At 50.0% G+C, this 16,049-nt stretch overlaps 1 protein-coding gene across 4 annotated transcripts in view; it reads right to left on the bottom strand.

Moving 5' to 3' along the window:
* The window catches only part of cdc42bpb (CDC42 binding protein kinase beta (DMPK-like)), a 144,702-nt gene that overhangs the window by 49,339 nt on the left and 79,314 nt on the right, over window positions 1-16,049 (bottom strand). For all 4 annotated transcript variants that reach the window (XM_014143792.2, XM_014143795.2, XM_014143793.2 and 1 more), the window contains exons 8-13: window positions 14,645-14,893; window positions 13,742-14,000; window positions 13,486-13,605; window positions 12,925-13,058; window positions 11,366-11,608; window positions 9,611-9,721 (exon numbers count right to left, since the gene is read on the bottom strand). In XM_014143792.2, coding sequence (XP_013999267.1) covers window positions 9,611-9,721; window positions 11,366-11,608; window positions 12,925-13,058; window positions 13,486-13,605; window positions 13,742-14,000; window positions 14,645-14,893 — 1,116 coding nt within the window. The remainder of the gene's footprint in view (window positions 1-9,610; window positions 9,722-11,365; window positions 11,609-12,924; window positions 13,059-13,485; window positions 13,606-13,741; window positions 14,001-14,644; window positions 14,894-16,049) is intronic.

The following is a 16,049-nucleotide window of genomic DNA, read 5'->3' on the forward strand; positions in this document are numbered from 1 at the left end:
AGAGATACTAGTGGGGCTAGGTAGAGGAGAGATACTAGTGGGGCTAGGTAGAGGAGAGATACTAGTAGGGCTAGGTAGAGGAGAGATACTAGTAGGGCTAGGTAGAGGAGAGATACTAGTAGGGCTAGATAGAGGAGAGATACTAGTAGGGCTAGGTAGAGGAGAGATACTAGTAGGGCTAGGTAGAGGAGGGTGGAGAGAGGAGAGATACTAGTAGGGCTAGGTAGAAGAGAGATACTAGTAGGGCTAGGTAGAGGAGAGATACTAGTCGGGCTAGGTAGAGGAGAGATACTAGCAGGGCTAGGTAGAGGAGGGTAGACAGAGGAGAGATACTAGTAGGGCTAGGTAGAGGAGGGTAGACAGAGGAGAGATACTAGTAGGGCTAGGTAGAGGAGGGTAGAGAGAGGAGAGATACAAGTAGGGCTAGGTAGAGGAGGGTAGAGAGAGGAGAGATACTAGTAGGGCTAGGTAGAGGAGAGATACTAGTAGGGCTAGGTAGAGGAGGGTGTAGAGAGGAGAGATACTAGTAGGGCTAGGTAGAGGAGAGATACTAGTAGGGCTAGGTATAGGAGGGTAGAGACAGGAGAGATACTAGTAGGGCTAGGTAGAGGAGGGTGGAGAGAGGAGAGATACTAGCAGGGCTAGGTAGAGGAGGGTAGACAGAGGAGAGATACTAGTAGGGCTAGGTAGAGGAGAGATACTAGTAGGGCTAGGTAGAGGAGAGATACTAGTAGGGCTAGGTAGAGGAGAGATACTAGTAGGGCTAGGTAGAGGAGGGTGGAGAGAGGAGAGATACTAGTAGGGCTGGGTAGAGGAGAGATACTACTAGGGCTAGGTAGAGGAGAGATACTAGTAGGGCTAGGTAGAGGAGAGATACTAGCAAGGCTAGGTAGAGGAGGGTAGACAGAGGAGAGATACTAGCAAGGCTAGGTAGAGGAGGGTAGACAGAGGAGAGATACTAGTAGGGCTAGGTAGAGGAGGGTAGACAGAGGAGAGATACTAGTAGGGCTAGGTAGAGGAGAGATACTACTAGGGCTAGGTAGAGGAGAGATACTACTAGGGCTAGGTAGAGGAGAGATACTACTAGGGCTAGGTAGAGGAGAGATACTACTAGGGCTAGGTAGAGGAGAGATACTACTAGGGCTAGGTAGAGGAGAGATACTACTAGGGCTAGGTAGAGGAGAGATACTAGTTGGGCTAGGTAGAGAAGAGATACTAGTTGGGCTAGGTAGAGGAGAGATACTAGTTGGGCTAGGTAGAGGAGAGATACTAGTTGGGCTAGGTAGAGGAGAGATACTAGTTGGGCTAGGTAGAGGAGAGATACTAGTTGGGCTAGGTAGAGGAGAGATACTAGTAGAGCTAGGTAGAGGAGAGATACTAGTAGGGCTAGGTAGAGGAGGGTGGAGAGAGGACAGATACTAGTAAGGCTAGGTAGAGGAGAGATACTAGTAGGGCTAGGTAGAGGAGGGTGTAGAGAGGAGAGATACTAGTAGGGCTAGGTAGAGGAGAGATACTAGTAGGGCTAGGTATAGGAGGGTAGAGACAGGAGAGATACTAGTAGGGCTAGGTAGAGGAGGGTGGAGAGAGGAGAGATACTAGCAGGGCTAGGTAGAGGAGGGTAGACAGAGGAGAGATACTAGTAGGGCTAGGTAGAGGAGAGATACTAGTAGGGCTAGGTAGAGGAGAGATACTAGTAGGGCTAGGTAGAGGAGAGATACTAGTAGGGCTAGGTAGAGGAGGGTGGAGAGAGGAGAGATACTAGTAGGGCTGGGTAGAGGAGAGATACTAGTAGGGCTAGGTAGAGGAGAGATACTAGTAGGGCTAGGTAGAGGAGAGATACTAGTAGGGCTAGGTAGAGGAGAGATACTAGAGGGCTAGGCAGAGGAGAGATACTAGCAAGGCTAGGTAGAGGAGGGTAGACAGAGGAGAGATACTAGCAAGGCTAGGTAGAGGAGGGTAGACAGAGGAGAGATACTAGTAGGGCTAGGTAGAGGAGAGATACTAGTAGGGCTAGGTAGAGGAGAGATACTACTAGGGCTAGGTAGAGGAGAGATACTACTAGGGCTAGGTAGAGGAGAGATACTACTAGGGCTAGGTAGAGGAGAGATACTACTAGGGCTAGGTAGAGGAGAGATACTACTAGGGCTAGGTAGAGGAGAGATACTACTAGGGCTAGGTAGAGGAGAGATACTAGTGGGGCTAGGTAGAGGAGAGATACTAGTGGGGCTAGGTAGAGGAGAGATACTAGTAGGGCTAGGTAGAGGAGAGATACTAGTAGGGCTAGGTAGAGGAGAGATACTAGTAGGGCTAGATAGAGGAGAGATACTAGTAGGGCTAGGTAGAGGAGAGATACTAGTAGGGCTAGGTAGAGGAGGGACAGAGGAGAGATACTAGTAGGGCTAGGTAGAGGAGAGATACTAGTAGGGCTAGGTAGAGGAGAGATACTAGTAGGGCTAGGTAGAGGAGAGATACTAGTAGGGCTAGGTAGAGGAGAGATACTAGTAGGGCTAGGTAGAGGAGGGAGGACAGAGGAGAGATACTAGTAGGGCTAGGTAGAGGAGGTAGACAGAGGAGAGATACTAGTAGGGCTAGGTAGAGGAGGAGAGAGGAGAGATACAAGTAGGGCTAGGTAGAGGAGGGTAGAGAGAGGAGAGATACTAGTAGGGCTAGGTAGAGGAGAGATACTAGTAGGGCTAGGTAGAGGAGGGTGTAGAGAGGAGAGATACTAGTAGGGCTAGGTAGAGGAGAGATACTAGTAGGGCTAGGTATAGGAGGGTAGAGACAGGAGAGATACTAGTAGGGCTAGGTAGAGGAGGTGGAGAGAGGAGAGATACTAGCAGGGCTAGGTAGAGGAGTGGAGAGAGAGGGTAGACAGAGGAGAGATACTAGTAGGGCTAGGTAGAGGAGAGATACTAGTAGGGCTAGGTAGAGGAGAGATACTAGTAGGGCTAGGTAGAGGAGAGATACTAGTAGGGCTAGGTAGAGGAGGGTGGAGAGAGGACAGATACTAGTAAGGCTAGGTAGAGGAGAGATACTAGTAGGGCTAGGTAGAGGAGGGTGGAGAGAGGAGAGATACTAGTAGGGCTAGGTAGAGAGTGGAGAGAGAGATACTAGTAAGGCTAGGTAGAGGAGAGATACTAGTAGGGCTAGGTAGAGGAGGGTGGAGAGAGGAGAGATACTAGTAGGGCTAAGTAGAGGAGGTTGGAGAGATACTAGTAGGGCTGGGTAGAGGAGAGATACTAGCAGGGCTAGGTAGAGGAGGGTGGAGAGAGGAGAGATACTAGTAGGGCTGGGTAGAGGAGAGATACTAGCAGGGCTAGGTAGAGGAGAGTAGACAGAGGAGAGATACTAGTAGGGCTGGGTAGAGGAGAGATACTACTAGGGCTAGGTAGAGGAGAGATACTACTAGGGCTGGGTAGAGGAGAGATACTACTAGGGCTAGGTAGAGGAGAGATACTACTAGGGCTAGGTAGAGGAGAGATACTAGTAGGGCTAGGTAGAGGAGAGATACTAGTAGGGCTAGGTAGAGGAGGGTGGAGAGAGGAGAGATACTAGCAGGGCTAGGTAGAGGAGGGTAGACAGAGGAGAGATACTAGTAGGGCTAGGTAGAGGAGAGATACTAGTAGGGCTAGGTAGAGGAGAGATACTAGTAGGGCTAGGTAGAGGAGAGATACTAGTAGGGCTAGGTAGAGGAGGGTGGAGAGAGGAGAGATACTAGTAGGGCTGGGTAGAGGAGAGATACTAGTAGGGCTAGGTAGAGGAGAGATACTAGTAGGGCTAGGTAGAGGAGAGATACTAGTAGGGCTAGGTAGAGGAGAGATACTAGTAGGGCTAGGTAGAGGAGAGATACTAGCAAGGCTAGGTAGAGGAGGGTAGACAGAGGAGAGATACTAGCAAGGCTAGGTAGAGGAGGGTGACAGAGGAGAGATACTAGTAGGGCTAGGTAGAGGAGAGATACTAGTAGGGCTAGGTAGAGGAGAGATACTACTAGGGCTAGGTAGAGGAGAGATACTACTAGGGCTAGGTAGAGGAGAGATACTACTAGGGCTAGGTAGAGGAGAGATACTACTAGGGCTAGGTAGAGGAGAGATACTACTAGGGCTAGGTAGAGGAGAGATACTACTAGGGCTAGGTAGAGGAGAGATACTAGTGGGGCTAGGTAGAGGAGAGATACTAGTGGGGCTAGGTAGAGGAGAGATACTAGTAGGGCTAGGTAGAGGAGAGATACTAGTAGGGCTAGGTAGAGGAGAGATACTAGTAGGGCTAGATAGAGGAGAGATACTAGTAGGGCTAGGTAGAGGAGAGATACTAGTAGGGCTAGGTAGAGGAGGGTGGAGAGAGGAGAGATACTAGTAGGGCTAGGTAGAAGAGAGATACTAGTAGGGCTAGGTAGAGGAGAGATACTAGTCGGGCTAGGTAGAGGAGAGATACTAGTAGGGCTAGGTAGAGGAGGGAGGACAGAGGAGAGATACTAGTAGGGCTAGGTAGAGGAGGGTAGACAGAGGAGAGATACTAGTAGGGCTAGGTAGAGGAGGGTAGAGAGAGGAGAGATACAAGTAAGGCTAGGTAGAGGAGGGTAGAGAGAGGAGAGATACTAGTAGGGCTAGGTAGAGGGAGGGTAGAGAGGAGAGATACTAGTAGGGCTAGGTAGAGGAGAGATACTAGTAGGGCTAGGTATAGGAGGGTAGAGACAGGAGAGATACTAGTAGGGCTAGGTAGAGGAGGGTGGAGAGAGGAGAGATACTAGCAGGGCTAGGTAGAGGAGGGTAGACAGAGGAGAGATACTAGTAGGGCTAGGTAGAGGAGAGATACTAGTAGGGCTAGGTAGAGGAGAGATACTAGTAGGGCTAGGTAGAGGAGAGATACTAGTAGGGCTAGGTAGAGGAGAGATACTAGTAGGGCTAGGTAGAGGAGGGGGAGAGAGGCAGATACTAGTAAGGCTAGGTAGAGGAGAGATACTAGTAGGGCTAGGTAGAGGAGGGTGAGAGAGGAGAGATACTAGTAGGGCTAGGTAGAGGAGGGTGGAGAGAGGACAGATACTAGTAAGGCTAGGTAGAGGAGAGATACTAGTAGGGCTAGGTAGAGGAGGGTGGAGAGAGGAGAGATACTAGTAGGGCTAAGTAGAGGAGGTTGGAGAGATACTAGTAGGGCTGGGTAGAGGAGAGATACTAGCAGGGCTAGGTAGAGGAGGTGGCAGAGGAGAGATACTAGTAGGGCTAGGTAGAGGAGAGATACTAGCAGGGCTAGGTAGAGGAGGGGGTGGAGAGGAGAGATACTAGTAGGGCTAGGTAGAGGAGAGATACTAGCAGGGCTAGGTAGAGGAGAGTAGAAGAGGAGAGATACTAGTAGGGCTAGGTGGAGAGGAGAGATACCACTAGGGCTAGGTAGAGGAGAGATACTACTAGGGCTGGGTAGAGGAGAGATACTAGTAGGGCTAGGTAGAGGAGAGATACTAGTAGGGCTAGGTAGAGGAGAGATACTAGTAGGGCTAGGTAGAGGAGAGATACTAGCAGGGCTAGGTAGAGGAGGGTGGGAGAGGAGAGATACTAGTAGGGCTAGGTAGGAGGGTAGACAGAGGAGAGATACTAGCAGGGCTAGGTAGAGGAGGGTAGACAGAGGAGAGATACTAGCAGGGCTAGGTAGAGGAGGGTAGACAGAGGAGAGATACTAGCAGGGCTAGGTAGAGGAGGGTAGACAGAGGAGAGATACTAGCAGGGCTAGGTAGAGGAGGGTAGACAGAGGAGAGAAACTAGTAGGGCTAGGTAGAGGAGAGATACTAGTAGGGCTAGGTAGAGGAGAGATACTAGTGGGGCTAGGTAGAGGAGAGATACTAGTGGGGCTAGGTAGAGGAGAGATACTAGTGGGGCTAGGTAGAGGAGAGATACTAGTGGGGCTAGGTAGAGGAGAGATACTAGTGGGGCTAGGTAGAGGAGAGATACTAGTGGGGCTAGGTAGAGGAGAGATACTAGTGGGGCTAGGTAGAGGAGAGATACTAGTGGGGCTAGGTGAGAGGAGAGATACTAGTAGGGCTAGGTAGAGGAGAGATACTAGTAGGGCTAGGTAGAGGAGAGATACTAGTAGGGCTAGATAGAGGAGAGATACTAGTAGGGCTAGGTAGAGGAGAGATACTAGTAGGGCTAGGTAGAGGAGGGTGGAGAGAGGAGAGATACTAGTAGGGCTAGGTAGAAGAGAGATACTAGTAGGGCTAGATAGAGGAGAGATACTAGTAGGGCTAGGTAGAGGAGAGATACTAGTAGGGCTAGGTAGAGGAGGGTGGAGAGAGGAGAGATACTAGTAGGGCTAGGTAGAAGAGAGATACTAGTAGGGCTAGGTAGAGGAGGGTAGACAGAGGAGAGATACTAGTAGGGCTAGGTAGAGGAGGGTAGAGAGAGGAGAGATACAAGTAGGGCTAGGTAGAGGAGGGTAGAGAGAGGAGAGATACTAGTAGGGCTAGGTAGAGGAGAGATACTAGTAGGGCTAGGTAGAGGAGGGTGTAGAGAGGAGAGATACTAGTAGGGCTAGGTAGAGGAGAGATACTAGTAGGGCTAGGTATAGGAGGGTAGAGACAGGAGAGATACTAGTAGGGCTAGGTAGAGGAGGGTGGAGAGAGGAGAGATACTAGCAGGGCTAGGTAGAGGAGGGTAGACAGAGGAGAGATACTAGTAGGGCTAGGTAGAGGAGAGATACTAGTAGGGCTAGGTAGAGGAGAGATACTAGTAGGGCTAGGTAGAGGAGAGATACTAGTAGGGCTAGGTAGAGGAGGGTGGAGAGAGGAGAGATACTAGTAGGGCTAGGTAGAGGAGAGATACTAGCAAGGCTAGGTAGAGGAGGGTAGACAGAGGAGAGATACTAGCAAGGCTAGGTAGAGGAGAGTAGACAGAGGAGAGATACTAGTAGGGCTAGGTAGAGGAGAGATACTACTAGGGCTAGGTAGAGGAGAGATACTACTAGGGCTAGGTAGAGGAGAGATACTACTAGGGCTAGGTAGAGGAGAGATACTACTAGGGCTAGGTAGAGGAGAGATACTACTAGGGCTAGGTAGAGGAGAGATACTAGTAGGGCTAGGTAGAGGAGAGATACTAGTTGGGCTAGGTAGAGGAGAGATACTAGTAGGGCTAGGTAGAGGAGAGATACTAGTTGGGCTAGGTAGAGGAGAGATACTAGTTGGGCTAGGTAGAGGAGAGATACTAGTTGGGCTAGGTAGAGGAGAGATACTAGTTGGGCTAGGTAGAGGAGAGATACTAGTTGGGCTAGGTAGAGGAGAGATACTAGTAGGGCTAGGTAGAGGAGAGATACTAGTAGGGCTAGGTAGAGGAGGAGAGAGGCAGATACTAGTAAGGCTAGGTAGAGGAGAGATACTAGTAGGGCTAGGTAGAGGAGAGATACTAGTAGGGCTAGGTAGAGGAGAGATACTAGTAGGGCTAGGTATGGAGGGTAGAGACAGGAGAGATACTAGTAGGGCTAGGTAGAGGAGGGGAGAGAGGAGAGATACTAGCAGGGCTAGGTAGCAGAGGAGAGATACTAGTAGGGCTAGGTAGAGGAGAGATACTAGTAGGGCTAGGTAGAGGAGAGATACTAGTAGGGCTAGGTAGAGGAGAGATACTAGTAGGGCTAGGTAGAGAGAGAGGAGAGATACTAGTAGGGCTAGGTAGAGAGAGAGATACTAGTAGGGCTAGGTAGAGGAGAGATACTAGTAGGGCTAGGTAGAGGAGAGATACTAGCAAGGCTAGGTAGAGGAGGGTAGACAGAGGAGAGATACTAGCAAGGCTAGGTAGAAGTAGAGGAGAGATACTAGTAGGGCTAGGTAGAGGAGGGTAGACAGAGGAGAGATACTAGTAGGGCTAGGTGGAGGAGAGATACTAGTAGGGCTAGGTAGAGGAGAGATACTACTAGGGCTAGGTAGAGGAGAGATACTACTAGGGCTAGGTAGAGGAGAGATACTACTAGGGCTAGGTAGAGGAGAGATACTAGTAGGGCTAGGTAGAGGAGAGATACTAGTTGGGCTAGGTAGAGGAGAGATACTAGTAGGGCTAGGTAGAGGAGGGTGGAGAGAGGACAGATACTAGTAAGGCTAGGTAGAGGAGAGATACTAGTAGGGCTAGGTAGAGGAGAGATACTAGTAGGGCTAGGTAGAGGAGAGATACTAGTAGGGCTAGGTAGAGGAGAGATACTAGTAGGGCTAGGTAGAGGAGGTTGGAGAGATACTAGTAGGGCTGGGTAGAGGAGAGATACTAGCAGGGCTAGGTAGAGGAGGAGAGATACTAGTAGGGCTAGGTAGAGGAGAGATACTAGTAGGGCTAGGTAGAGGAGAGATACTAGCAAGGCTAGGTAGAGGAGGGTAGACAGAGGAGAGATACTAGCAAGGCTAGGTAGAGGAGGGTAGACAGAGGAGAGATACTAGTAGGGCTGGGTAGAGGAGAGATACTACTAGGGCTAGGTAGAGGAGAGATACTACTAGGGCTAGGTAGAGGAGAGATACTACTAGGGCTAGGTAGAGGAGAGATACTACTAGGGCTAGGTAGAGGAGAGATACTACTAGGGCTAGGTAGAGGAGAGATACTACTAGGGCTAGGTAGAGGAGAGATACTACTAGGGCTAGGTAGAGGAGAGATACTACTAGGGCTAGGTAGAGGAGAGATACTACTAGGGCTAGGTAGAGGAGAGATACTAGTTGGGCTAGGTAGAGGAGAGATACTAGTAGGGCTAGGTAGAGGAGAGATACTAGTAGGGCTAGGTAGAGGAGAGATACTAGTTGGGCTAGGTAGAGGAGAGATACTAGTGGGGCTAGGTAGAGGAGAGATACTAGTAGGGCTAGGTAGAGGAGAGATACTAGTAGGGCTAGGTAGAGGAGAGATACTAGTAGGGCTAGGTAGAGGAGAGATACTAGTAGGGCTAGGTAGAGAGGAGAGATACTAGCAGGGCTAGGTAGAGGAGGGTGGAGAGAGGAGAGATACTAGTAGGGCTAGGTGAGAGGAGAGATACTAGTAGGGCTAGGTAGAGGAGGGTGGGAGAGGAGAGATACTAGTAGGGCTAGGTAGAGGAGAGATACTAGCAGGGCTAGGTAGAGGAGAGGAGGCAGAGGAGAGATACTAGTAGGGCTAGGTAGAGGAGAGATACTAGTAGGGCTAGGTAGAGGAGAGATACTAGTAGGGCTAGGTAGAGGAGGTGAGAGAGGAGAGATACTAGTAGGGCTAGGTAGAGGAGAGGTAGACTAAGAGGAGAGATACTAGTAGGGCTAGGTAGAGGAGGTGGAGAGAGGAGAGAGTAGTAGGGCTAGGTAGAGGAGAGATACTAGTAGGGCTAGGTAGAGGAGAGATACTAGTAGGGCTAGGTAGAGGAGAGATACTAGTAGGGCTAGGTAGAGGAGAGATACTAGTAGGGCTCGGTAGAGAGAGAGGAGAGGAGGAGGATGAGAGGATGAGAGAAGAGGGGAAGATGGAGAGAAGAGAATGGAATGGAAAGGGGGAGAATAGAAAGGGCAGAGAGGAGACAGGAGGATGGAGAAAGGAGAGAAGGCTGAAGAGAGGAGGACGGAGACAGAGGAGGATGGAGAGGGGAAGGGAACGCGAACTGGAAGATGAGTAGGAAAGTAGTGTGTGTGACCTCTAACCTTGAGGGTCTCAAGCTCCATCTCCAGCTGTTTAGAATAGACTTCGCTGTGGTCGCGCAGCTTTCGCTCCTTAGACGCCTCTGCCTTGGCATCCTCCAACTGAGCCTCCAACTAACAAACACACGGAGACAAAGCAGAGGTCAACATCACACACTAAAGTTTCATAGCCCTTTACCAGGATAGATTTACCCATGCATATAACACGTTTGGGTAAATCTATCATCTATGAACGTTTGAATATCTGACCATGTTCTGTTATAATCTCCACCGGGCACAGCCAGAAGAAGACTGGCCATCCCTCAGAGCCTGCTTCCTCTCTAGGTTTCTACCTAGGTTCTGGCCTTTCTAGGGAGTTTTTCCTAGCCACTGTGCTTCTACACCTGCATTACTTGCTGTTTGGGGTTTTAGGCTGGGTTTCTGTACAGCACTTTGAGATATCAGCTGATGTAAGAAGGGCTTTATAAATACATTTGATTGATTGATTCTCACTCTGAAACACATTTATTCATTAGTATGCATTGTGTCAATATGTGTATTACCATTATGCATACCAGTATTGCATATATGAATTAACAGTGAGGAGATAACATTGGCTTATCACCCTGCCATCATTGAGATACTAGTACTCTCTCTTCCTTTACTAGAGTCCCCATCACTGGCCCCATGAACTTTAGCTGGGGTCACCAACAACCATCTGGACCCTGTTAGCACTTAGCTCTGGGGTCACCAACAACCATCTGGACCCTGTTAGCACTTAGCATTTAGCTCTGGGGTCACAAACAACCATCTGGACCCTGTTAGCATTTAGCTGAGGTCACCAACAACCTTCTGGACCCTGTTAGCATTTAGCTGAGGTCACCAACGACCATCTGGACCCTGTTAGCAATTAGCATTTAGCTGGGGTCACCAACAACCATCTGGACCCTGTTAGCACTTAGCGTTTAGCTCTGGGGTCAATAACAACCATCTGGACCCTGTAAGCACTTAGCTCTGGGGTCACCAACAATCATCTGGACCCTGTTAGCGCTTAGCGTTTAGCTCTGGGGAAGGATAGAGGAGGGTTTGGGGTTGTAGGCCTGGGGTGCATCTCAATAGTCTCAAGTGGCCTCCATTCGTTGTTCAGATTAGAGCAGACGAGGGAGAGGAGACACTAGAGCAATATGGAGAATGCCTACTAGGAATTTGCGTTCAACTGCCTAGCGACAATGCAGACAGCACCAGACAGGCGAGGCCCTCAAGGGAATACTGGCATTCAAATTGAGAAATGAATGAATGGATAACAAGAGAAGTTGTTCTGTGCTATCTGAATGACAGGAGAAGCCATAGCACCAAAACTGGTTGTGTGTTGAGGTTGAAAGTCTGGAATTGTTATACATACATAGACACACTCATATAGGCAGACACACACACAGAAATGTAATATAGATATGCCCTCATCACAGAACGCTAAAGTAGCTAAACGTTGCTAACACACTGCCACTTTGCCTCCAGCTTTGACAGCCCCTACGGCTTGCTAACTTCACGATTGTTAGCACGCAAAGTGTTAGCAAACTTAATGTTGGCAAGCTAAATGTTGGCAAGCTATGTGTTATAAAGCTAAGTGTTATAAACGCTGAGTGATATACAGCTAAGTATAACCCAAGCAAAGTGTTAGTTAGCTAAATATTAGCAAGCTAAGTGGTTAGTTAGCAAGCTAAATGTTAGCACGTTACGTGTTAGCGAGCTACACTCTGCTAGACAACTTTTACAACTCACCTCCTTGCGGGCCTTCTCGGTCTTGCGGATGTCCTGGCGCATGGCGTCCACCTTCTGCACAGCAGCGTCCATCTCCTCCTCCTTGTCGCGGAGCTGGCGTGAGAGGCGTTGCTTGGTGGAGCGCAGCTCGGCCATGCGCTCGCTCAGCTCAGAGAACTCCTGTAGGGCCAGCTTCCGCTGGCTGTGGGCCTCCTTCAGCTCCTTGGTCTGGGACTTGAGGCGCTCCAGGGACTCCACCAGTTGCTGTTGGTGGTGATAGGAGAGGGAAGGAGAGAGCGGATGAGGGAGGGGAGAGAGAGACAAAGAGAGAGGGGGGGCGAGAGAGTGGGCGAGGGAGGGGGGAGAGAGTAGAGAGTAGATGAGGGAGAGGGGGGTAGGTGAGAGGGGGTGGAGAGAGAGTAGGTGAGAGGGGGTGGAGAGAGTGGATGACGGAGGGGGGAGAGAGAGAGGGGAGAGTGGATGACGGAGGGGGGAGAGAGAGAGGGGAGAGTGGATGGGGGTAGGCGAGATAGGCGTGGGAAGGTAGAGAAAGGAGGAAGGGTGAGGGAGGGAGAGAGAGAGAGAAGCAGCGAAATAAATGAGCAGAAGAGGCACGAGACATGGGGAGAGGGAAAGACAGAATGACAGGCGCAGAAATTAAATGAGAGGGAGAGAGAAAGGAGGACAGCAAGAGTGACAGACACGAGGGGAGGGAGGAAGGAGACAAAGAAAACAAAACAAATCAGTAAACTACCAATTCTACCCTTTTCAACATTAAATACATTATCTCCAGCACCACCGCAACGTGTGAAAATTATGGGTTTCTATGGCCATGTCCGAGAGCATCAAATCCTTGATGCATTGTGGGTAAATGGTGACGACTGCTCTACAAATAATAATGAGCAGTTGTTTATGACACAAGGTGATTTGTATATCAGTCAAACAAGCCCTTTGTTGTGAAGTAAACAAGATACAAGACAAGTATTTCTGATGACATCATCCGGACACACTGATGACATCATCTGATTTGAACAACTACGAGCAGGCAACGGTTTTGTATAGTCAACTAAACACAAACACTATCCCAGGGTAAAAGAAAGAGGATGGGGTCAAATAGTTTTGCTAATGGAATTAGACAGAAATGTGGCGTTTCTGTCCAGAACCCTGACTCCAGCTAACCCATGACATGATGGAATTAATCACAAGAAAAAGGTCCCAGTGTTTACACACCGCGGTGATCCAATGATCTGAGGATATTAGGTTAGGCTGTGTGTGTGTGTGTGTGTGTGTGTTAAAGCCTAATGCGTCATGAATGATAAAATGAGACCTGACATAGAGAGACAACCTCTATGCCGTGAATAGACAACGGTGAACTAACATTGGTCCTTGAGAGTTACAGTGTGTCCTGTGAATCATGTCAGCTCTAGTTATGCATTCACTTGACTGAATACACCCCTACGTTGTATTCACTAGACACCAAACAGAAGGAAGCAGACCGGAACGGGAAGGGACTGCCAGAACTTGTCCAATAACAAATGCTTGTTTTCATTTTCCTTTGCAAAAATAGGGGGGGGTGTTACCTTGTGAATATCCTCCTTCTCCTGTCTCAGGGCTTTAACCTGTTTGTCCAGGGCCTTCAGCTTGGAGGAGGAGCTCTCGTAGTCCTGGCGCAGAGTCACCGCCTCCTCTAGCTGGTGCTCCAACCTATCAGAGTCTGAGTGGGGGCGAGAAGGGGAGGGACTTACTGGTTAGTGGGATGGTGATAGGTACTTGTGCTGCGCTGGAACAGCCCCAAAAGTGCAAACTGTGTGTTCGACCCAGACCCGGTTTAAATGATCTGTGTGTTCGAATCAGACCTGGTTTAAATGATCTGTGTGTTCGAATCAGACCTGGTTTAAATGATCTGTGCGTTCGAATCAGACCTGGTTTAAATGATCTGTGTGTTCAAATCAGACCTGGTTTAAATGATCTGTGTGTTCGAATCAGACCTGGTTTAAATGATCTGTGTGTTCAAATCAGACCTGGTTTAAATGATCTGTGTGTTCGAATCAGACCTGGTTTAAATGCCCAGACAGTGTTGGGTTGCCAGACGAGCCAACTAGCGGTGCGTTGCCAGATTGGGTTGCACAGAGAGCACTGACCTGCCAGTTTCTTCTTGAGCCGGTCGATCTCCTCGTTGAGCTTCTTCATCTCCTTGTCCCGGCCCAGGGTGCTGGCCCCGCGGCCCGGCCCGTGGAGAGACTGCACTGCTTGAGTGGACTCTGGAGGGGCCAGAAGGGGAAACACACAGGTTAAGGGTCAGAGGTCATGTCCAAATTTACACTCAGGGTCACAGAGGTTGTTTATGTGTACATGTTGTCTATGTGTGTCTTTGTCCTCTACCGCCCCCTAGCTCACCCTGCAGTTTGCGGTTCAGCTCCTGCTTCTCCTGCTCCAGCCGGCGGATCCTCCTCTCAAAGGCTTCCACCTCCAGCCCCCCCTCCTGGTCCGGGGGAACCCCCTCTTCTCCTCCCCCATCCTGGGAGCTCCCATCGGACAGGCCGGCCCTGTTGACGCTGCCGCGGTCCGAGAAGCAGCTGTCCGTGGTGTAGGTGAAGCCCACGAAGGGCAGATGCTGGCCGGTGAAGCCACTGTGTGTGACTGGAGGAGCGATGTCCTGTTGGGTGGGGGGTGAGAGAAAGACACACAGAGACAGAGAGAAAGCCAAGGGGGGGGCATCAGATTAGTTAGAGTGGAACAGTCAAACATACCAAGAAAACAGCCAAGTAAAATGTTTACAACAGTAAACACCAGTTAGCTCTGGGCCGTTCAACTGAGGAACTGGAGGGCCCAAACAATTCAGTTTTTTATTCTTCCCTTCTAATCAGAGACCTAATCAAAGATCAGAGATTGATCTATTGCTATCTGTTAAAAAAGAAAAACAGAAGTATTTTGGTTCTCCATGGCTGGAAGTTGAATAGTCAGCATTAGCTTGCTGGTTTCCAGGTAGTGTTAGCCAGCTAGCTGTTTTCTAGTTAGCCATCTAGCTAAGTTTTTATTATTTTAATTAGTGCTTGCTAGTCAGCTCATTTCCAGTTAGCTAGCCAGCTGGTTTCCAGGTAACATTAGCTAGCGAGCTGGTTTCCAGGTAACATTAGCTAGCTAGCGAGCTGGTTTCCAGGTAACATTAGCTAGCTAGCGAGCTGGTTTCCAGGTAACATTAGCTAGCTAGCGAGCTGGTTTCCAGGTAACATTAGCTAGCTAGCGAGCTGGTTTCCAGGTAACATTAGCTAGCGAGCTCGTTTCCCCCAGTACACCCACCGGGTTTTTAAGAATATCGTCGTCCACGTCAAAGTTGGAGGTGTCAGATGGGGAGCTGACGTCGGGGATGTAGGGCGCCTCAGTGGAGCGGATGTGTTCCCAGTCGATGCCGGCGAAGAAGGGGTGATCCTTGAAGTCGCCGATGCCATTCTGGCCCAGGCGACGCTCGCGGCCGCAGATTAGGCGCGAGATCAGGTCCTTGGCGTCCTCCGACACGTCACAGATGTTTGAGGGGAACTGGAAACGCTCCTGTGAGAGAGAAGGGTGGAGAGAGGGAGAAGAAGAAGGGGATGAGAATTTGATTTTCTTTTTTAAAGTTCCTTTATTGGGTCATTAGCACACATTACACAAACATCACATTTCCCCCCTAACACACACACCAGCAAAATAATCAGGACGTGGGGGAGATGTGTGTGTGAGAGAGAGAGAGGGAGTGAGGAGCGAGTGAGTGAGTGAGTGAGTGAGTGAGTGAGTGAGAGAGGAGGGGGAGAGAGAGAGAGAGACGGGGGAGAGGAGCGAGAGACGGGGGAGGAGCGAGAGACGGGGGGAGAGAGAGACAGAGAGACGGGGGGAGAGAGACAGAGAGACGGGGGAGAGAGAGAGAGACGGGGGGAGAGAGACAGAGAGACGGGGGGAGAGAGACAGACGGGGGAGAGAGAGACAGACGGGGGGAGAGAGAGACAGACGGGGAGAGAGAGACGAGACGGGGGGGAGAGAGACAGAGACGGGGGGAGAGAGACAGAGAGACGGGGGAGAGAGACAGAGAGACGGGGGAGAGAGACAGAGAGACGGGGGGAGAGAGACAGAGAGACGGGGGAGAGAGACAGAGAGACGGGGGGAGAGAGACAGAGAGACGGGGGGAGAGAGACAGAGAGACGGGGGAGAGACAGAGAGACGGGGGAGAGAGACAGAGAGACGGGGGGAGAGAGACAGAGAGACGGGGGAGAGAGACAGAGAGACGGGGTTTGAGAGAGACAGAGAGACGGGGGTTTGACAGAGACGGGGGTTTGACAGAGACGGGGGTTTGACAGAGACGGGCTATAAACAAGTAATAGCTGAGAATGAGACAGAACCAGAGACAGGGAGAACGTGTTTGATAACGCATGACAAGCACCAGTTTAGATACTGACAGAGACTTTGATGAAAATAGCTGTTAGAAAGTAGGCTAGTGTTTCAGGAACTGGACCCTTGAGAAGGAGCATTAACCTGGATAGCAACACCCGTTGCTGACAGGTGTATAAAATCGAGCACACTGCCATGCAATCTCCATAGACAAACATTGCCAGTATAATGGCCTTACTGAAGAGCTCTGTGATTATCGACATGGCACCGTCATAGGATGCCACCTTTCCAACAAATCATCTAGGAGCAACAACAGCTCAGCCGCGAAGTGGTAGGCCACACA

The sequence above is a fragment of the Salmo salar genome, chromosome ssa15 (assembly GCF_905237065.1).
Source record: "Salmo salar chromosome ssa15, Ssal_v3.1, whole genome shotgun sequence".
NCBI classification, from domain to species: domain Eukaryota; kingdom Metazoa; phylum Chordata; class Actinopteri; order Salmoniformes; family Salmonidae; genus Salmo; species Salmo salar.